This window comes from Protomyctophum parallelum (genome assembly GCF_964188405.1).
Source record: "Protomyctophum parallelum genome assembly, chromosome: 9".
NCBI lineage: Eukaryota > Metazoa > Chordata > Actinopteri > Myctophiformes > Myctophidae > Protomyctophum > Protomyctophum parallelum.
The window spans coordinates 895,492-918,757 of NC_139706.1; the positions used below are offsets into that span (position 1 = coordinate 895,492).

At 40.4% G+C, this 23,266-nt stretch overlaps 1 protein-coding gene across 4 annotated transcripts in view; it reads right to left on the reverse strand.

The window, feature by feature from the left end:
* The window catches only part of LOC310864380 (NACHT, LRR and PYD domains-containing protein 3-like), a 44,759-nt gene extending 21,801 nt beyond the window's left edge, over window positions 1-22,958 (reverse strand). For all 4 annotated transcript variants that reach the window (XR_014569738.1, XR_014569739.1, XR_014569740.1 and 1 more), the window contains exons 1-3: window positions 22,851-22,958; window positions 10,872-10,985; window positions 7,930-8,043 (exon numbers count right to left, since the gene is read on the reverse strand). Coding sequence is in view for 1 of the 4 variants with exons in the window: in XM_083773062.1 (XP_083629188.1) it covers window positions 7,930-8,043; window positions 10,872-10,985; window positions 22,851-22,918 (296 nt within the window). In the remaining 3 variants the exon portion in view is untranslated. The remainder of the gene's footprint in view (window positions 1-7,929; window positions 8,044-10,871; window positions 10,986-22,850) is intronic.
* Window positions 22,959-23,266: the final 308 nt, after the last annotated feature.

Genomic DNA, 23,266 nt, shown 5'->3' on the forward strand with positions numbered 1-23,266 from the left:
CACTGTCCCCCCTCTTGGTTTTATTTTTGATAGAGATTTTAAATAAACAAATCAGCTCTGTCGTTAAAACTCTCTTCTTCCAATCATCGCCACGGTCAAATCCTACCTCCCCTAAAAACAGCTGGAGATGGTTATCCATGCTTTGATTTCATCACGAATAGATTATTGCAACTCTTTGTATATTGGCATCGACCAGGCGTCACTCAGGCGTTTACAGCTAGTGCAGAACACAGCTGGCCGCCTTCTCACCGGCACTATAAAATATGTTATAGTGTATATTGTATAGTGTTATATTGTATAGTGTTACAGTGTTATAGTGTTGTATATATTTATAGGAGGGTTGACATACTGTGAATCAGGAGGTCCAGGTTCATTACTGAAGAGAGGAGGATCATTTTTAGACTTGTCACTCTTCACAGACAGAAGGCTGGGAGTTGGAGACTCTGCTCTGTGGTACACACTTCTGGAATCATACAGACAGAAATAACAATACATAAACAACAGAGACAGTGAATAATACTACTAGAAATAATACTAAGTAAATAACAGACAGTAATTAGCATAACAGTAGCTTGTATTCCATGTAGTACAAACGGTGCAATGGAATGATTTACCCAAGGAGAAAAAGACAAGTGCCTCTCTAAACACTTAAAACTTAGGTCAGGATTGAGAAGGCGTTTTTAGAATCCTGAATGGGTCTGTTGAATTGAGCAATTGTAACAGTTATCTCCTTAACACATTCCGTCCAAGATTACTGCATGTTTTTGTGAGGGTACCTACCCTAGGGGACACGGGGAGAACATGTGAGGGTACCTACCCTAGGGGACATGGGGAGAACATGTGAGGGTACCTACCCTAGGGGACACGGGGAGAACATGTGAGGGTACCTACCCTAGGGGAGGAGAGAACACGCCCCCAGCGCCCACAGCGGGAATCAAACCCAGGGCCTTCTAGCTGTGAGGCGACAACACTACCGACTGTGCCACTGTCCCCCCTCTTGGTTTTATTTTTGATAAAGATTTTAAACTTAATAAACAAATCAGCTCCGTCGTTAAAACTATCTTCTTCCAATCATCGCCACGGTCAAATCCTACCTCCCCTAAAAACAGCTGGAGATGGTTATCCATGCTTTGATTTCATCACGAATAGATTATTGCAACTCTTTGTATATTGGCATCGACCAGGCGTCACTCAGGCGTTTACAGCTAGTGCAGAACACAGCTGGCCGCCTTCTCACCGGCACTATAAAATATGTTATAGTGTATATTGTATAGTGTTATATTGTATAGTGTTACAGTGTTATAGTGTTGTATATATTTATAGGAGGGTTGACATACTGTGAATCAGGAGGTCCAGGTTCATTACTGAAGAGAGGAGGATCATTTTTAGACTTGTCACTCTTCACAGACAGAAGGCTGGGAGTTGGAGACTCTGCTCTGTGGTACACACTTCTGGAATCATACAGACAGAAATAACAATACATAAACAACAGAGACAGTGAATAATACTACTAGAAATAATACTAAGTAAATAACAGACAGTAATTAGCATAACAGTAGCTTGTATTCCATGTAGTACAAACGGTGCAATGGAATGATTTACCCAAGGAGAAAAAGACAAGTGCCTCTCTAAACACTTAAAACTTAGGTCAGGATTGAGAAGGCGTTTTTAGAATCCTGAATGGGTCTGTTGAATTGAGCAATTGTAACAGTTATCTCCTTAACACATTCCGTCCAAGATTACTGCATGTTTTTGTGAGGGTACCTACCCTAGGGGACACGGGGAGAACATGTGAGGGTACCTACCCTAGGGGACATGGGGAGAACATGTGAGGGTACCTACCCTAGGGGACACGGGGAGAACATGTGAGGGTACCTACCCTAGGGGAGGAGAGAACACGCCCCCAGCGCCCACAGCGGGAATCAAACCCAGGGCCTTCTAGCTGTGAGGCGACAACACTACCGACTGTGCCACTGTCCCCCCTCTTGGTTTTATTTTTGATAAAGATTTTAAACTTAATAAACAAATCAGCTCCGTCGTTAAAACTATCTTCTTCCAATCATCGCCACGGTCAAATCCTACCTCCCCTAAAAACAGCTGGAGATGGTTATCCATGCTTTGATTTCATCACGAATAGATTATTGCAACTCTTTGTATATTGGCATCGACCAGGCGTCACTCAGGCGTTTACAGCTAGTGCAGAACACAGCTGGCCGCCTTCTCACCGGCACTATAAAATATGTTATAGTGTATATTGTATAGTGTTATATTGTATAGTGTTACAGTGTTATAGTGTTGTATATATTTATAGGAGGGTTGACATACTGTGAATCAGGAGGTCCAGGTTCATTACTGAAGAGAGGAGGATCATTTTTAGACTTGTCACTCTTCACAGACAGAAGGCTGGGAGTTGGAGACTCTGCTCTGTGGTACACACTTCTGGAATCATACAGACAGAAATAACAATACATAAACAACAGAGACAGTGAATAATACTACTAGAAATAATACTAAGTAAATAACAGACAGTAATTAGCATAACAGTAGCTTGTATTCCATGTAGTACAAACGGTGCAATGGAATGATTTACCCAAGGAGAAAAAGACAAGTGCCTCTCTAAACACTTAAAACTTAGGTCAGGATTGAGAAGGCGTTTTTAGAATCCTGAATGGGTCTGTTGAATTGAGCAATTGTAACAGTTATCTCCTTAACACATTCCGTCCAAGATTACTGCATGTTTTTGTGAGGGTACCTACCCTAGGGGACACGGGGAGAACATGTGAGGGTACCTACCCTAGGGGACATGGGGAGAACATGTGAGGGTACCTACCCTAGGGGACACGGGGAGAACATGTGAGGGTACCTACCCTAGGGGAGGAGAGAACACGCCCCCAGCGCCCACAGCGGGAATCAAACCCAGGGCCTTCTAGCTGTGAGGCGACAACACTACCGACTGTGCCACTGTCCCCCCTCTTGGTTTTATTTTTGATAAAGATTTTAAACTTAATAAACAAATCAGCTCCGTCGTTAAAACTATCTTCTTCCAATCATCGCCACGGTCAAATCCTACCTCCCCTAAAAACAGCTGGAGATGGTTATCCATGCTTTGATTTCATCAAGAATAGATTATTGCAACTCTTTGTATATTGGCATCGACCAGGCGTCACTCAGGCGTTTACAGCTAGTGCAGAACACAGCTGCCCGCCTTCTCACCGGCACTATAAAATATGTTATAGTGTATATTGTATAGTGTTATATTGTATAGTGTTACAGTGTTATAGTGTTGTATATATTTATAGGAGGGTTGACATACTGTGAATCAGGAGGTCCAGGTTCATTACTGAAGTGCGGAGGATCATTTTTAGACTTGTCACTCTTCACAGACAGAAGGCTGGGAGTTGGAGACTCTGCTCTGTGGTAGACACTTCTGGAATCATACAGACAGAAATAACAATACATAAACAACAGAGACAGTGAATAATACTACTAGAAATAATACTAAGTAAATAACAGACAGTAATTAGCATAACAGTAGCTTGTATTCCATGTAGTACAAACTGTGGAATGGAATGATTTGCCCAAGGAGATAAAGACAAGTGCCTCTCTAAACACTTAAAACTTAGGTCAGGATTGAGAAGGCGTTTTTAGAATCCTGAATGGGTCTGTTGAATTGAGCAATTGTAACAGTTATCTCCTTAACACATTCCGACCAGGATTACTGCATGTTTTTGTGAGGGTACCTACCCTAGGGGACACGGGGAGAACACGTGAGGGTACCTACCCTAGGGGACACGGGGAGAACATGTGAGGGTACCTGCCCTAGGGGACACGGGGAGAACATGTGAGGGTACCTACCCTAGGGGACACGGGGAGAACATGTGAGGGTACCTACCCTAGGGGAAACGGGGAGAACATGTGAGGGTACCTACCCTAGGGGAAACGGGGAGAACATGTGAGGGTAGCTACCCTAGGGGACACGGGGAGAACATGTGAGGGTACCTACCCTAGGGGACACGGGGAGAACATACAAACTCCACACAGAAAGGCCCTTTCGCCAACCCCGCCTCGGGTATGGGCACTGATGACGCAGAGGAGAGAACACGCCCCCAGCACCCACAGCGGGAATCGAACCCAGGACCTTCTAGCTGTGAGGCGACAACACTACCGACTGTGCCACTGTCCCCCCTCTTGGTTTTATTTTTGATAAAGATTTTAAACTTAATAAACAAATCAGCTCCGTCGTTAAAACTCTCTTCTTCCAATCATCGCCACGGTCAAATCCTACCTCCCCTAAAAACAGCTGGAGATGGTTATCCATGCTTTGATTCCATCAATAATAGATTATTGCAACTCTTTGTATATTGGCATCGACCAGGCATCACTCAGGCGTTTACAGCTAGTGCAGAACACAGCTGCCCGCCTTCTCTCCGGCACTATAAAATATGTTATAGTGTATATTGTATAGTGTTACTGGGCCTGTTTCCTCAAAAACGAAATGCGTCAGAGTGTAACGGTGGCGGAAACAGATATCGTATTTATCCGTCCGATCAAGCTACGTTGAGATGACGTGTTATTCAGAGAGTGGTGTGTACCACAGGTGCGCTGGCGTATCGCAGGTGTATGTCATACTGAATTCAGCTGGTGCAAAGTGATCGGAAAAGCACCCGACAACCTCATCTGCATTGATCCACGCCCCATATCGAACCATAAAAGGCTTCAAGCATGACTCAGCAGACAGCAGTTTGAGATCCGTCCGTCAAAAAAAGAAAAAAGGCTTTGCAGACGTAGCGGCTTCACAAATTAGGCCTAAAATAAAAATGATTGCTGGAAAGAAATCACAGCCGTGGTCACTGCTATGAATATAGCCCGCACTCTATTCATTTAATAATTCTACACATGTAGGAGCAGGACAGGCTTTTATGTTATGTCGTTTTTGCACCATTGTATTACCACTGTAGGCTACTATATATGTACAAACTGACATCAATCCATCAAAGGACACCAAAGGAAATTAAAATATTTCCAAGCTTACAACGGTGCGTGCTCCGCTGAAGCAATATAATTATAATTTATTTAATTAAGTTCGGGACCAAGGCGGGTGCTCAGTGCTCACTCACACCTTTGCAGAGGTAAAACATATCCGATATTTAAAATATCGGATATATGTCAAATTGTCAATGCAAAAGTCGTCTTTTGAGAGAGAGCTAGAGAGAGAGAGAGAGAGGGAGGGAGGGGGGCATGGGCCCTCGACACTGTTTGCGCGATAAAGAACAGTAGCCTATACATTCATAAGTGAATAATTATAGGCCTACCTCGTAGGCCTGGGATCCTCTTGTCTGAAGAAATTATAATCCAGTGAGTTTATCCAGTGAGTTAAACTATTCTGTGTGTGGCATCCATGTGATCAATATCAATATACATTATTATAAATTCTGTCTGTCTGTCCGTCATGTTTGTGAACAAGCGCGAGTGGAGGTGAGCTGGCTTAAAAATATGATATGACTGGACGACTTTCAAACACGCTGATGCCATTCATTAGGCTAATGTGGTCTTCTATTTTTTATATAGGGGGAATCGAACCCAGGACCTTCTAGCTGTGAGGCGACAACACTACCGACTGTGCCACTGTCCCCCCTCTTGGTTTTATTTTTGATAAAGATTTTAAACTTAATAAACAAATCAGCTCCGTCGTTAAAACTCTCTTCTTCCAATCATCGCCACGGTCAAATCCTACCTCCCCTAAAAACAGCTGGAGATGGTTATCCATGCTTTGATTTAATCAATAATAGATTATTGCAACTCTTTGTATATTGGCATCAACCAGGCGTCACTCAGGCGTTTACAGCTAGTGCAGAACACAGCTGCCCGCCTTCTCTCCGGCACTATAAAATATGTTATAGTGTATATTGTATAGTGTTATAGTGTTATAGTGTTGTATATATTTATAGGAGGGTTGACATACTGTGAATCAGGAGGTCCAGGTTCATTACTGAAGAGAGGAGGATCATTTTTAGACTTGTCACTCTTCACTAGCCTGACGTAAACAGAGACATTTCTGGTCTAGAGGGGCGGGTCGCGCCTCAGAAATGCGCGCACCCTGATTGGATCTCATCGATCTGTCCGTCACCCCCGGCCCCTCCTCTCCCCCCTAGTGCAGCGCTACGTCACATCATTTAGAGCGACGCCCACCCGGAAGGGTTGACTCCCACTTTTAGACTGGTTCAGCCCACGGCTTTTTCCAGGCTTTCATCTTTCGCGCAGACGAAATGAAAGCCTGGTATCGAGGCTACTCTTCACAGACAGAAGGCTGTGAGTTGGAGACTCTGCTCTGTGGTGGACACTTCTGGAATCATACAGACAGAAATAGCAATACATAAACAACAGAGACAGTGAATAATACTACTAGAAATAATACTAAGTAAATAACAGACAGTAATTAGCATAACAGTAGCTTGTATTCCATGTAGTGCAAACGGTGCAATGGAATGATTTGCCCAAGGAGATAAAGACAAGTGCCTCTCTAAACACTTAAAACTTAGGTCAGGATTGAGAAGGCGTTTTTAGAATCCTGAATGGGTCTGTTGAATTGAGCAATTGTAACAGTTATCTCCTTAACACATTCCGACCAGGATTACTGCATGTTTTTGTGAGGGTACCTACCCTAGGGCACACGGGGAGAACACGTGAGGGTACCTACCCTAGGGGACACAGGGAGGACATGTGAGGGTACCTACCCTAGGGGACACGGGGAGAACATGTGAGGGTACCCACCCTAGGGGACACGGGGAGAACATGTGAGGGTACCTACCCTAGGGGACACGGGGAGAACATGTGAGGGTACCTACCCTAGGGGACACGGGGAGAACATGTGAGGGTACCTACCCTAGGGGACATGGGGAGAACATGTGAGGGTACCAATCCTAGTGGACACGGGGAGAACATGTGAGGGTACCTACCCTAGGGGAAACGGGGAGAACATGTGAGGGTACCTACCCTAGGGGAAACGGGGAGAACATACAAACTCCACACAGAAAGGCCCTTTCGCCAACCCCGCCTCGGGTATGGGCTCTGATGACGCAGAGGAGAGAACACGCCCCCAGCGCCCACAGCGGGAATCGAACCCAGGGCCTTCTAGCTGTGAGGCGAAAACACTACCGACTGTGCCACTGTCCCCCCTCTTGGTTTTATTTTTGATAAAGATTTTAAACTTAATAAACAAATCATCTCCGTCGTTAAAACTCTCTTCTTCCAATCATCGCCACGGTCAAATCCTACCTCCCCTAAAAACATCTGGAGATGGTTATCCATGCTTTGATTTCATCAAGAATAGATTATTGCAACTCTTTGTATATTGGCATCGACCAGGCATCACTCAGGCGTTTACAGCTAGTGCAGAACACAGCTGCCCGCCTTCTCACCGGCACTATAAAACGTGAACACATTAATCCATGTCTGCCCCTCCCCATTAGATCTGCTCAGATAGATGCTTTAGAAATATAGTTCGATTTGATTTGACTTGGAGTACACAATTCAGACACCAGATGGAGTTCATGTTTCAACCTTTGATCAGTAGAGTGGTGTCCATCTTTGAAGTCAATAAGTCCATGCATGGACGAGTCACTCTTCATGGAGACACAGCTGGGTACAGGAGAGACTGCTCTGTGATGATCAACCCTGTTACAAAGAGAGGATCAACAGGATTTATAGACAATCATATCAGGCTTGGCAATTTCATAGTCTAGGAAGTTCTACTCAAACGTGATTATTCTTAGTTGAAAACAAACAAAAAGCTTATAAAGTTAAACCTAAACATTCAGCTGTAAACATTGACCACAGCTATTTCAGTTATATAAGTTATATAAAATGTCAACTTTCTGTTGTTGTGAATGAGGTCCATAGTGTGTATATTGAACAGGAGGGTTGACATACTGTGTGTGTGGAGGTCCAGGTTCATTACTGAAGTTAGGAGGTTCTCCTTTAGACACGTCACTCTTCATAGACAGAAGGCTGGGAGTTGGAGACCCTGCTCTGTGGTACAGACTTCTGGAATCATAGAAACGAAGAAGACCATTTATTCAATATGTGTACAATATGTGAATTAACGTAAGGAGCGTCATTTTTTATTTCATTATTAATAAAAACAGAAGTACCGGAAAAGACGCGCTGATATTGGCCAGTAGTCACTTTTGTGAGTTCAAAATGTATAATTGCGTTATGGAAAGCTGTTTCTGACACACTAAGTCCAAGGTGTGTTTTTCATGCAAAACTAATGCTTGGAATGGATTCAGAATCATGAAAACCCCCTAATTTGACCCCTAGTGTGGACATAGACCCCCTAGTGTGGACATAGACCCCCTAGTGTGGACATAGAGTGTGACATTGAGTGTAAAATCTGCCACAGATTCGAGTGCAGGTTTCGTAGTAAACCCACGTCGCCACAGCATTTATAAAGTGATCTCAAACAGCTGATCCTTCCTTAATTGTCTCCACCAGGCCGAAGGCATGTGGGGAGAGTATGTTTTGCACTCCGTCCGTCCGTGTGTCCGTGTGTCCGTGTGTCCGTGTGTCCGTGTGTCCGTGAACAGCTAATCTCGGCCACCGTTAACCCGGTCGATGCCATATTTTGCACACACACTCCCTGGATGCCAACCATGAACCTCTGCCCCAAACTTTCCAGAACGGCCTGTTATAGCGCCACCAGGAGGCCGCTTTGTGCAAAACAAGTTTTTGCACAGTACACCTACAGATTTTGTCCAAACATCACGCAAATTGGTACACAGTCTCTCTAGAGCCATTCAACGAAACGGGTCTTTCACATTTATCAGACTCCATCCTGATTGGTTAAGATTGGCTTCCAAAGTTCACAGGAGTGCTCAGTTTCAAACAAAATGCTGCAAATCATGAACACATCGCGTGATTTCCGTGAAATTGTGCACCCACATTCCCACTAGGCCGAGGTCGAAATGCCACATGAACAATTTCAACTCAGCCTCAAGGTGGCGCTATAACTGGCCGAAAAGTGTTTTTACCTCTAACTGCACGGATCTGTGGATAACCTGGTGGAGACCTGTGCCCGGAAGGGCACTTTTTCTAGTTTCGTTCTGATTTCGTTAATAAATGTGACGGCTGAAATCTATCTGGCACGCCCTATGAAATCAAGCCTCGTCCTCGTTTTTGCGACATGAACACATGCAACACGACCTGTGGAAACCATGGTTACATGGTTCCCGTGCCTTGCTGCCCGCCTCACCCCCCTCTCTCACACATACACTCACTCACACACACACACACACACACACACACACACACACACAGACGCACACGCAACTTGCAAGCCCAACTAACTGGTGTCTTGTTAAATAAAGAACGAACACCTGCATGAATTAAATAAAGTTGTAGGCCTACCCTGTCTGTTTCCCTCTCATTTCGCTTGCCTTGCGGTCATGTCCACACACGCACGCACCTACATGACACATCGACATCGCATCGCCATGAATGGAATTTGTTTGTAGGCTGGACTATATTAATTTTACCCATTCGTGTGCAGTGCACGGCGAGTCCTGTGGGTGACTCAGTGATGCCTGCATGAGAGATAGGCTATCATGTCATCAAGGCAGTCATAATCAACGTTTATGTAGTGATTTGATCATTGATGAACGAATCATAAACATATGGATGAAGGCTTGCCGCTTGCATGTGTGCCGGGTATTTGTTGGCGACGCACGCCGCGGTCCCATCCTCCAGACCCCCGAAAATGATCTCGCTTTTATCTGAACTGTCAAAGCACTTATTTAAATGGTGAATGATTAAGCCCCTTACGCCTATAGCCTGCTACAATTGCAAATAGGCAAGCTGTATGCTTGTCATTGTCACTTGGAAATAAAGGCGTGCAGTTCATTTATGCCTTTTTTTATAGATCACAGTGATGCCGCATCACCGCATGCGCTCCCAAATAATCTCACAAGTGCGCTCGCATAACAAGGCCAGTAAAGCACTGTTAGCACTGTTTGATTAAGCACAAACTAATACATTGTAAACATGTTATATTGTTTTTAATTGCGCGATTATAGTGGAAATCTCTCTTTTTCTTTTTTTTACATACATATACACATACCGTTTTATATTAACAGTTTGACTGCGGAAAACGATTTATCGGACTTTTAATCAACCCCCCTTCACTGCCGAGATTGTTGTATTACCTTTAGAGCATACGCTGAATTATTTGGTCTTTTAATCCGCGAAAATCCAGCTAAAAAGGTCCCGTGGTTTGTTATGATTCGATCGTATCATCCACCATCTTGGTGCACCCGGAAGACGCACACAAGACTCGTCTCAATGAGGCGTTGCACCCCATGCATTTCCATTGGCCTCAATTTCCCAGAAGCCCTAGCAGCCCACAGCATGTGACGATTTCCGTTTTTTTTTATCACAACAGATGCGCCTACTCTCTTTCTCCGCGGCGAAGAAGAATTTTCTTTTTTTTGTTTACATTACGGCGGATTAAACACATAAAACAAAACTCGCGTATGTCCGATATGGCAGCGACATTAACCTGGAGTAATCCATTCAAAGCACGGAAACTGTTAACATGTTAGGAGTGAAAACATATGTTTAGATGCCTGTGACAGCGTGTCAGCAGTTCAGACAATGCTGCTCCGCTTGTGTACGACAGAAAAACAGCCGAGGACAAAGCGTACGACAGCTTCCGACTAGACGTGACTTTTTGTCCTACTCAAGTTCAATTTCAAGCTTTGCCGGAAATGGTAAATGCCCAAAATGTCGGTAATTTCGGCGTGCAACCATATTTTGGCGTACGTACGGTTGATAAATGAGGTCCATAGTGTGTATATTGAACAGGAGGGTTGACATACTGTGTGTGTGGAGGTCCAGGTTCATTACTGAAGTTAGGAGGTTCTCCTTTAGACACGTCACTCTTCATAGACAGAAGGCTGGGAGTTGGAGACCCTGCTCTGTGGTACAGACTTCTGGAATCATAGAAACGAAGAAGACCATTTATTCAATATGTGTACAATATGAGAATTAACGTAAGGAGCGTCATTTTTTATTTCATTATTAATAAAAATAGAAGTACCGGAAAAGACGCGCTGATATTGGCCAGTAGTCACTTTTGTGAGTTCAAAATGTATAATTGCGTTATGGAAAGCTGTTTCTGACACACTAAGTCCAAGGAGTGTTTTTCATGCAAAACTAATGCTTTTTTATAAAAAAAAATAGAAATAAAAATAAAATAAAAAGATGTATAGAAACTGGGGATAAGGTCCTTTTTTGCGCCCCCTAGTGGCGATGGAAGAGTTAACCCATTCTGACCTGAGATCAGATTCATACGAGGTTTTCCACTGGACACACACTGGTCTGATGAACCCATTCTGACCTGAGATCAGATTCTAAAAAATGTCAGTCATTCTTCGATTTTTCAAAAATAGCAGACCTACAAGCTCGTATCGCGCCACTCGGTGGCGCGATATGACCTTGTAGATCTGCTATTTTTCAATAGATAAAGCATAACATGATGCTGACACCAAAATGGGTGCCCGGTCAGAATGGGTTAAAGCATAATGAAATTGAAAACATTTTGCCTTATAATGGTTGTATGGCACCCCAACTTTCAGCAGCTGTCAAAAATTCCCCTAGGGTGGTTGAATAGAAACCAATGTGGGATTATGTTAGTAGACACCTTTACAAACACATTGGTGACTATAGATATGTTAGACACCTTTACAAACACATTGGTGACTATAGATATGTTAGTAGACACCTTTACAAACACATTGGTGACTATAGATATGTTAGACCCCTTTACTAACACATTGGTGACTATAGATATGTTAGTAGACACCTTTACAAACACAGTGACTATAGATGTGTTAGTAGACACCTTTACACACACATTGGTGACTATAGATATGTTAGTAGACACCTTTACAAACACATTGGTGACTATAGATATGTTAGGCACCTTTACAAACACATTGGTGGCTATAGATATGTTAGTAGACAACTTTACAAACACATTGGTGACTATAGATATGTTAGACACCTTTACAAACACATTGGTGACTATAGATATGTTAGTAGACACCTTTACAAACACAGTGACTATAGATGTGTTAGTAGACACCTTTACACACACATTGGTGACTATAGATATGTTAGTAGACACCTTTACAAACACATTGGTGACTATAGATATGTTAGACACCTTTACAAACACATTGGTGACTATAGATATGTTAGTAGACACCTTTACAAACACATTGGTGACTATAGATATGTTAGTAGACACCTTTACACACACATTGGTGACTATAGATATGTTAGTAGACACCTTTACAAACACATTGGTGACTATAGATATGTTAGACACCTTTACAAACACATTGGTGACTATAGATATGTTAGACACCTTTACAAACACATTGGTGACTATAGATATGTTAGACACCTTTACAAACACATTGGTGACTATAGATATGTTAGTAGACACCTTTACACACACATTGGTGACTATAGATATGTTAGTAGACACCTTTACAAACACATTGGTGACTATAGATATGTTAGTAGACACCTTTACAAACACATTGGTGACTATAGATATGTTAGTAGACACCTTTACAAACACATTGGTGACTATATATATGTTAGTAGACACCTTTACAAACACATTGGTGACTATAGATATGTTAGTAGACACCTTTACACACACATTGGTGACTATAGATATGTTAGTAGACACCTTTACACACACATTGGTGACTATAGATATGTTAGTAGACACCTTTACAAACACATTGGTGACTATAGATATGTTAGTAGACACCTTTACAAACACATTGGTGACTATATATATGTTAGTAGACACCTTTACACACACATTGGTGACTATAGATATGTTAGACACCTTTACAAACACATTGGTGACTATAGATATGTTAGACACCTTTACAAACACATTGGTGACTATAGATATGTTAGTAGACACCTTTACAAACACATTGGTGACTATAGATATGTTAGTAGACACCTTTACACACACATTGGTGACTATAGATATGTTAGTAGACACCTTTACACACACATTGGTGACTATAGATATGTTAGTAGACACCTTTACACACACATTGGTGACTATATATATGTTAGTAGACACCTTTACAAACACATTGGTGACTATAGATATGTTAGTAGACACCTTTACACACACATTGGTGACTATAGATATGTTAGACACCTTTACAAACACATTGGTGACTATAGATATGTTAGACACCTTTACAAACACATTGGTGACTATAGATATGTTAGTAGACACCTTTACAAACACATTGGTGACTATAGATATGTTAGTAGACACCTTTACACACACATTGGTGACTATAGATATGTTAGTAGACACCTTTACACACACATTGGTGACTATAGATATGTTAGTAGACACCTTTACACACACATTGGTGACTATAGATATGTTAGTAGACACCTTTACAAACACATTGGTGACTATAGATATGTTAGTAGACACCTTTACACACACATTGGTGACTATAGATATGTTAGACACCTTTACAAACACATTGGTGACTATAGATATGTTAGACACCTTTACAAACACATTGGTGACTATAGATATGTTAGAAACCTTTACAAACACATTGGTGACTATAGATATGTTAGACACCTTTACAAACACATTGGTGACTATAGATATGTTAGTAGACACCTTTACAAACACATTGGTGACTATAGATATGTTAGACACCTTTACAAACACATTGGTGACTATAGATATGTTAGACACTTTTACAAACACATTGGTGACTATAGATATGTTAGTAGACACCTTTACACACACATTGGTGACTATAGATATGTTAGACACCTTTACAAACACATTGGTGACTATAGATATGTTAGACACCTTTACAAACACATTGGTGACTATAGATATGTTAGACACCTTTACAAACACATTGGTGACTATAGATATGTTAGTAGACACCTTTACACACACATTGGTGACTATAGATATGTTAGTAGACACCTTTACACATACATTGGTGACTATAGATATGTTAGTAGATACCTTTACACACACATTGGTGACTATAGATATGTTAGTAGACACCTTTACAAACACATTGGTGACTATAGATATGTTAGTAGACACCTTTACAAACACATTGGTGACTATAGATATGTTAGACACCTTTACAAACACATTGGTGACTATAGATATGTTAGACACCTTTACAAACACATTGGTGACTATAGATATGTTAGACACCTTTACAAACACATTGGTGACTATAGATATGTTAGACACCTTTACAAACACATTGGTGACTATAGATATGTTAGACACCTTTACAAACACATTGGCGACTATAGATATGTTAGTAGACACCTTTACAAACACATTGGTGACTATAGATATGTTAGTAGACACCTTTACACACACATTGGTGACTATATATATGTTAGACACCTTTACAAACACATTGGTGACTATAGATATGTTAGTAGACACCTTTACAAACACATTGGTGACTATAGATATGTTAGACACCTTTACAAACACATTGGTGACTATAGATATGCTAGACACCTTTACAAACACATTGGTGACTATAGATATGTTAGTAGACACCTTTACAAACACATTGGTGACTATAGATATGTTAGACACCTTTACAAACACATTGGTGACTATAGATATGTTAGACACCTTTACAAACACATTGGTGACTATAGATATGTTAGACACCTTTACAAACACATTGGTGACTATAGATATGTTAGTAGACACCTTTACACACACATTGGTGACTATAGATATGTTAGTAGACACCTTTACACATACATTGGTGACTATAGATATGTTAGTAGACACCTTTACACACACATTGGTGACTATAGATATGTTAGTAGACACCTTTACAAACACATTGGTGACTATAGATATGTTAGTAGACACCTTTACAAACACATTGGTGACTATAGATATGTTAGACACCTTTACAAACACATTGGTGACTATAGATATGTTAGACACCTTTACAAACACATTGGTGACTATAGATATGTTAGACACCTTTACAAACACATTGGTGACTATAGATATGTTAGACACCTTTACAAACACATTGGTGACTATAGATATGTTAGTAGACACCTTTACAAACACATTGGTGACTATAGATATGTTAGTAGACACCTTTACACACACATTGGTGACTATAGATATGTTAGACACCTTTACAAACACATTGGTGACTATAGATATGTTAGTAGACACCTTTACAAACACATTGGTGACTATAGATATGTTAGACACCTTTACAAACACAGTGACTATAGATATGTTAGTAGACACCTTTACAAACACATTGGTGACTATAGATATGTTAGTAGACACCTTTACAAACACATTGGTGACTATAGATATGTTAGTAGACACCTTTACAAACACAGTGACTATAGATATGTTAGTAGACACCTTTACAAACACATTGGTGACTATAGATATGTTCGTAGACACCTTTACACACACATTGGTGACTATAGATATGTTAGTAGACACCTTTACAAACACATTGGTGACTATAGATATGTTAGACACCTTTACAAACACATTGGTGACTATAGATATGTTAGTATACACCTTTACAAACACATTGGTGACTATAGATATGTTAGACACCTTTACAAACACATTGGTGACTATAGATACGTTAGTAGACACCTTTACAAACACAGTGACTATAGATATGTTAGTAGACACCTTTACACACACATTGGTGACTATAGATATGTTAGTAGACACCTTTACAAACACATTGGTGACTATAGATATGTTAGTAGACACCTTTACACACACATTGGTGACTATATATATATATGTTAGTAGACACCTTTACAAACACATTGGTGACTATAGATATGTTAGTAGACACCTTTACAAACACATTGGTGACTATAGATATGTTAGACACCTTTACAAACACATTGGTGACTATAGATATGTTAGACACCTTTACAAACACATTGGTGACTATAGATATGTTAGACACCTTTACAAACACATTGGTGACTATAGATATGTTAGACACCTTTACAAACACATTGGCGACTATAGATATGTTAGTAGACACCTTTACAAACACATTGGTGACTATAGATATGTTAGTAGACACCTTTACACATACATTGGTGACTATAGATATGTTAGTAGATACCTTTACACACACATTGGTGACTATAGATATGTTAGTAGACACCTTTACAAACACATTGGTGACTATAGATATGTTAGTAGACACCTTTACAAACACATTGGTGACTATAGATATGTTAGACACCTTTACAAACACATTGGTGACTATAGATATGTTAGACACCTTTACAAACACATTGGTGACTATAGATATGTTAGACACCTTTACAAACACATTGGTGACTATAGATATGTTAGACACCTTTACAAACACATTGGTGACTATAGATATGTTAGACACCTTTACAAACACATTGGCGACTATAGATATGTTAGTAGACACCTTTACAAACACATTGGTGACTATAGATATGTTAGTAGACACCTTTACACACACATTGGTGACTATATATATGTTAGACACCTTTACAAACACATTGGTGACTATAGATATGTTAGTAGACACCTTTACAAACACATTGGTGACTATAGATATGTTAGACACCTTTACAAACACATTGGTGACTATAGATATGCTAGACACCTTTACAAACACATTGGTGACTATAGATATGTTAGTAGACACCTTTACAAACACATTGGTGACTATAGATATGTTAGACACCTTTACAAACACATTGGTGACTATAGATATGTTAGACACCTTTACAAACACATTGGTGACTATAGATATGTTAGACACCTTTACAAACACATTGGTGACTATAGATATGTTAGTAGACACCTTTACACACACATTGGTGACTATAGATATGTTAGTAGACACCTTTACACATACATTGGTGACTATAGATATGTTAGTAGACACCTTTACACACACATTGGTGACTATAGATATGTTAGTAGACACCTTTACAAACACATTGGTGACTATAGATATGTTAGTAGACACCTTTACAAACACATTGGTGACTATAGATATGTTAGACACCTTTACAAACACATTGGTGACTATAGATATGTTAGACACCTTTACAAACACATTGGTGACTATAGATATGTTAGACACCTTTACAAACACATTGGTGACTATAGATATGTTAGACACCTTTACAAACACATTGGTGACTATAGATATGTTAGTAGACACCTTTACAAACACATTGGTGACTATAGATATGTTAGACACCTTTACAAACACATTGGTGACTATAGATATGTTAGACACCTTTACAAACACATTGGTGACTATAGATATGTTAGACACCTTTACAAACACATTGGTGACTATAGATATGTTAGACACCTTTACAAACACATTGGCGACTATAGATATGTTAGTAGACACCTTTACAAACACATTGGTGACTATAGATATGTTAGTAGACACCTTTACACATATGAAGAATATAGGATTCCATAATTATAGCCTACAATGATCTTCTTCCTTCATTCCTGGTGTGATTGACATGCTCTTGTGTCATGCTCTGCAGTAGACCTATTTTTGGTGATTAACATCTATGGGTGTCGGCCGTCCCAGGGTGAGATATCCTGGAGCTGCCGGTGGCTAGGCTATTTGTGTGACAAAGGGGTTTGAGACAGACAGGTGGATCAAAGACTGTGCCACTAATAATATGCAACAAATGTCGACCCTACACCCATGTCAACTGCTTAAAAGGTAGACCAAATGTACAATGAGTGGTCAGTCAGTCCGGGCGCAAGCCACATGGGGAGACGTCTGCCACTTTGCTGGCTGACGTGAGCCTGTCTATGCTGTAAGCTGTATACTTCGTTGAGAAATAAACATCTTGGAACTTCCATCTCGTCTGTCTGCCGTGTTCAATACTCCTCTGTGTGGTATGAAAATATACCTCAAAGTGGTGCCGATCCCGTTCGCTTTTTTGGTGCTTTTTGCGCCAGGCGAGAGAACCAGCAGGGACATTTTTTTCAGTCTGATAGTATTTCGGTGGAGGGGAGTTTTTGTGAACGGCGACGAAGACGTTCCAGCGGACCCGACCGTGATCTCGTCTGCGCAGCGGGGATGATGACGAAGACCACCGCGAGGAGTGTTGCGCAACGGGGACCGATACCAGCCGCCGGACGGTGCGGGCTGCGGAGCGGTCGATGGAGCGGCAACAGCCACACGGAGGCCTTGATCATCACGTCGGCGCGGGGACGGCAATCACGGGCGGCGAGCTGTGGGACGCAGCACGGAGCAGCAGTGGCCGCCTGGCTGACCTAAGCCGAGGGCCTTCACAGGAAGGAGTCTGTGATGAAGATGTTTGCTTTCCTTTTTCGTCCCATCTCTGATGTTTCAGAGTTGGGAGGGGGGAGAGAAGAGATGATGATGAGGACAGCGAAAAACAGCAGTGTACTTTTTCTCAACTTGATCGGTGCAGCTGAGCGAACATTTCGAGGTAACCAGAAAGAGCGGCATACAGAAGAAATTTCCTTTGTCCAATTCGGAGGGGAGACGAACTTTCCTTCACTCTGATTGCAAATTGTACGTCGCGTTTGTTTTCAACATGAAATAATATAGGCCTCATGTTGGTATGTGTTTGTCGTATGATTAGATAAGTTGAGTCATATAGCCTAATTATGAGTCAATGAGGTATTTTCCTATAGATATGAAGAGATATGTGTTATTATGGTTAAACTCTGGCGCATCAATGGATTCTTTCGAGTATCACTAGGTGATCTGTCAGGGTAACGTCCGAGGAAGTGACTTAACTGATATTGTATTGACATTGGGTAGCAGAGTTTAGTAGTAAAATATGTAGTTATTGCATATCAAAAAAGTGCTCTTGTAACAATAGGAGCTGAAAGCGGCATGTCTTGTTTAAATGTCAGTTAACTGTACTAATCATTTTTCCATTTTTCATATATGTATGGATGTCTGTTTGAAAACCATTTTTGGGAAGTTCTGTACTGTAATGCTGTTATTTTTGGTGTCTTGAATGTATTGTCCAGCTTAGGGTCAAGGGGGGTCTAAGATAATTATGGTTCCATATTTTTAGGTGACCATCTGTGATGGTCAAGGGGGGATATGAAGAATATAGGATTCCATAATTATAGCCTACAATGATCTTCTTCCTTCATTCCTGGTGTGATTGACATGCTCTTGTGTCATGCTCTGCAGTAGACCTATTTTTGGTGATTAACATCTATGGGTGTCGGCCGTCCCAGGGTGAGATATCCTGGAGCTGCCGGTGGCTAGGCTATTTGTGTGACAAAGGGGTTTGAGACAGACAGGTGGATCAAAGACTGTGCCACTAATAATATGCAACAAATGTCGACCCTACACCCATGTCAACTGCTTAAAAGGTAGACCAAATGTACAATGAGTGGTCAGTCAGTCCGGGCGCAAGCCACATGGGGAGACGTCTGCCACTTTGCTGGCTGACGTGAGCCTGTCTATGCTGTAAGCTGTATACTTCGTTGAGAAATAAACATCTTGGAACTTCCATCTCGTCTGTCTGCCGTGTTCAATACTCCTCTGTGTGGTATGAAAATATACCTCACATACATTGGTGACTATAGATATGTTAGTAGATACCTTTACACACACATTGGTGACTATAGATATGTTAGTAGACACCTTTACAAACACATTGGTGACTATAGATATGTTAGTAGACACCTTTACAAACACATTGGTGACTATAGATATGTTAGACACCTTTACAAACACATTGGTGACTATAGATATGTTAGACACCTTTACAAACACATTGGTGACTATAGATATGTTAGACACCTTTACAAACACATTGGTGACTATAGATATGTTAGACACCTTTACAAACACATTGGTGACTATAGATATGTTAGACACCTTTACAAACACATTGGCGACTATAGATATGTTAGTAGACACCTTTACAAACACATTGGTGACTATAGATATGTTAGTAGACACCTTTACACACACATTGGTGACTATATATATGTTAGACACCTTTACAAACACATTGGTGACTATAGATATGTTAGTAGACACCTTTACAAACACATTGGTGACTATAGATATGTTAGACACCTTTACAAACACATTGGTGACTATAGATATGCTAGACACCTTTACAAACACATTGGTGACTATAGATATGTTAGTAGACACCTTTACAAACACATTGGTGACTATAGATATGTTAGACACCTTTACAAACACATTGGTGACTATAGATATGTTAGACACCTTTACAAACACATTGGTGACTATAGATATGTTAGACACCTTTACAAACACATTGGTGACTATAGATATGTTAGTAGACACCTTTACACACACATTGGTGACTATAGATATGTTAGTAGACACCTTTACACATACATTGGTGACTATAGATATGTTAGTAGACACCTTTACACACACATTGGTGACTATAGATATGTTAGTAGACACCTTTACAAACACATTGGTGACTATAGATATGTTAGTAGACACCTTTACAAACACATTGGTGACTATAGATATGTTAGACACCTTTACAAACACATTGGTGACTATAGATATGTTAGACACCTTTACAAACACATTGGTGACTATAGATATGTTAGACACCTTTACAAACACATTGGTGACTATAGATATGTTAGACACCTTTACAAACACATTGGTGACTATAGATATGTTAGTAGACACCTTTACAAACACATTGGTGACTATAGATATGTTAGTAGACACCTTTACACACACATTGGTGACTATAGATATGTTAGACACCTTTACAAACACATTGGTGACTATAGATATGTTAGTAGACACCTTTACAAACACATTGGTGACTATAGATATGTTAGACACCTTTACAAACACAGTGACTATAGATATGTTAGTAGACACCTTTACAAACACATTGGTGACTATAGATATGTTAGTAGACACCTTTACAAACACATTGGTGACTATAGATATGTTAGTAGACACCTTTACAAACACAGTGACTATAGATATGTTAGTAGACACCTTTACAAACACATTGGTGACTATAGATATGTTAGTAGACACCTTTACACACACATTGGTGACTATAGATATGTTAGTAGACACCTTTACAAACACATTGGTGACTATAGATATGTTAGACACCTTTACAAACACATTGGTGACTATAGATATGTTAGTATACACCTTTACAAACACATTGGTGACTATAGATATGTTAGACACCTTTACAAACACATTGGTGACTATAGATACGTTAGTAGACACCTTTACAAACACAGTGACTATAGATATGTTAGTAGACACCTTTACACACACATTGGTGACTATAGATATGTTAGTAGACACCTTTACAAACACATTGGTGACTATAGATATGTTAGTAGACACCTTTACAAACACAGTGACTATAGATATGTTAGTAGACACCTTTACAAACACATTGGTGACTATAGATATGTTAGTAGACACCTTTACAAACACATTGGTGACTGGGGGTTATTATTGATTCTGAATTGAATTTTAATTCACACATTAATCATGTTACCAAGATTGCCTTTTTTCACCTTAGAAATATTGGACGAATCAGAGCCTATTTGTCCTTGGACGATGCAAAAACGCTAATCCACGCCTTTGTTTTTTCTCGGCTTGACTACTGTAATGCACTCTTTTCAGGACTGCCTAAGAAAACAACTGACAGATTACAACTTGTCCAAAATGCAGCAGAAAAGAAAGAAGAAACTAGAACTAAGATGAGAGAACATATTACTCCAGTTTTGGCATCACTGCACTGGCTTCCTGTTGTTTTTAGGATTTATTTTAAAATGATTTTACTTGTCTATAAAGCTCTCAATGGTCTCGCACCTTCCTACCTACATGACTGCCTGCCTAAATATGTCCCAAACCGCCCGCTAAGGTCTTCCACTGCTGGCCTGCTCACTTTGCCTAAAAAAATGGCAACTAAAAAATACGGGGAAGCAGCTTTTTGCTTCTACGAGCCGTCGGCATGGAACAAGCTCCCACTGTACCTTCGTCAGGCAGCCTCTGTAGACATTTTTAAAGCTCAGCTCAAGACCCACCTCTACAACATTGCTTTTAAGTGATCTTTTAATTTTTTGTTATTCACGTCCTCACTGTATTGCATTACTGCTTGTTTTTTAATGTCGTTGCCTTATTTTATCTGTTCTTATCTTTGTACCACTGCCTTCTCCTGATTTGACACTGCGTTATTGTCCTATTGTTTTAACTGCATGCCTGTTTTAATGCTGTTTTGTTTTGCTTTTGTTTTTATTATCTTTTCTGCTCTGTAAAGCACTTTGAGCTACATTTATGTATGAAAGGTGCTATATAAATAAAGTTTATTATTTATTATTATTATAGATATGTTAGTAGACACCTTTACAAACACAATGTATTCCCAGATTTGATTAATATCCCCTGACTAAATGCTGTGTATGACTTCCACACAGACACACACACACACACACACACACACACACACACACACACACAGACACAGACACACACACACACACACACACACACACACACACACACACACACACACACACACACACACACACACACAGACACACACACACACACACACACACACACACACACACACACACACAGTCCATCATAGCAATTGCATAGCGTTGCTGTTCGTCATACTTTATAGTGTTGTGAACAGGAGGGTTGACATACTGTGTGTGTGGAGGTCCAGGTTCATTACTGAAGTTAGGAGGTTCTCCTTTAGACACGTCACTCTTCATAGACAGAAGGCTGGGTGTTGGAGACCCTGCTCTGTGGTACAGACTTCTGGAATCATAGAAACGAAGAAGACCATTTATTCAATATGTACAATATGTGAATTAACGTAAGGAGCGTCATTTTTTATTTCATTATTAATAAAAACAGAAGTACCGGAAAAGACGTGCTGATATTGGCTAGGAGTCACTTTTGTGAGTTAAAAATGTATAATTGCTTTATGGAAAGCTGTTTCTGACACACTAAGTCCAAGGACTGTATAGCAGGATAAACATACTCTGTATGTGGAGACTCTGGTCTGTGGATGAGATGTTTGTCAGCTCCCTCCTCCTCTCTCTCCTCACACTGACTCA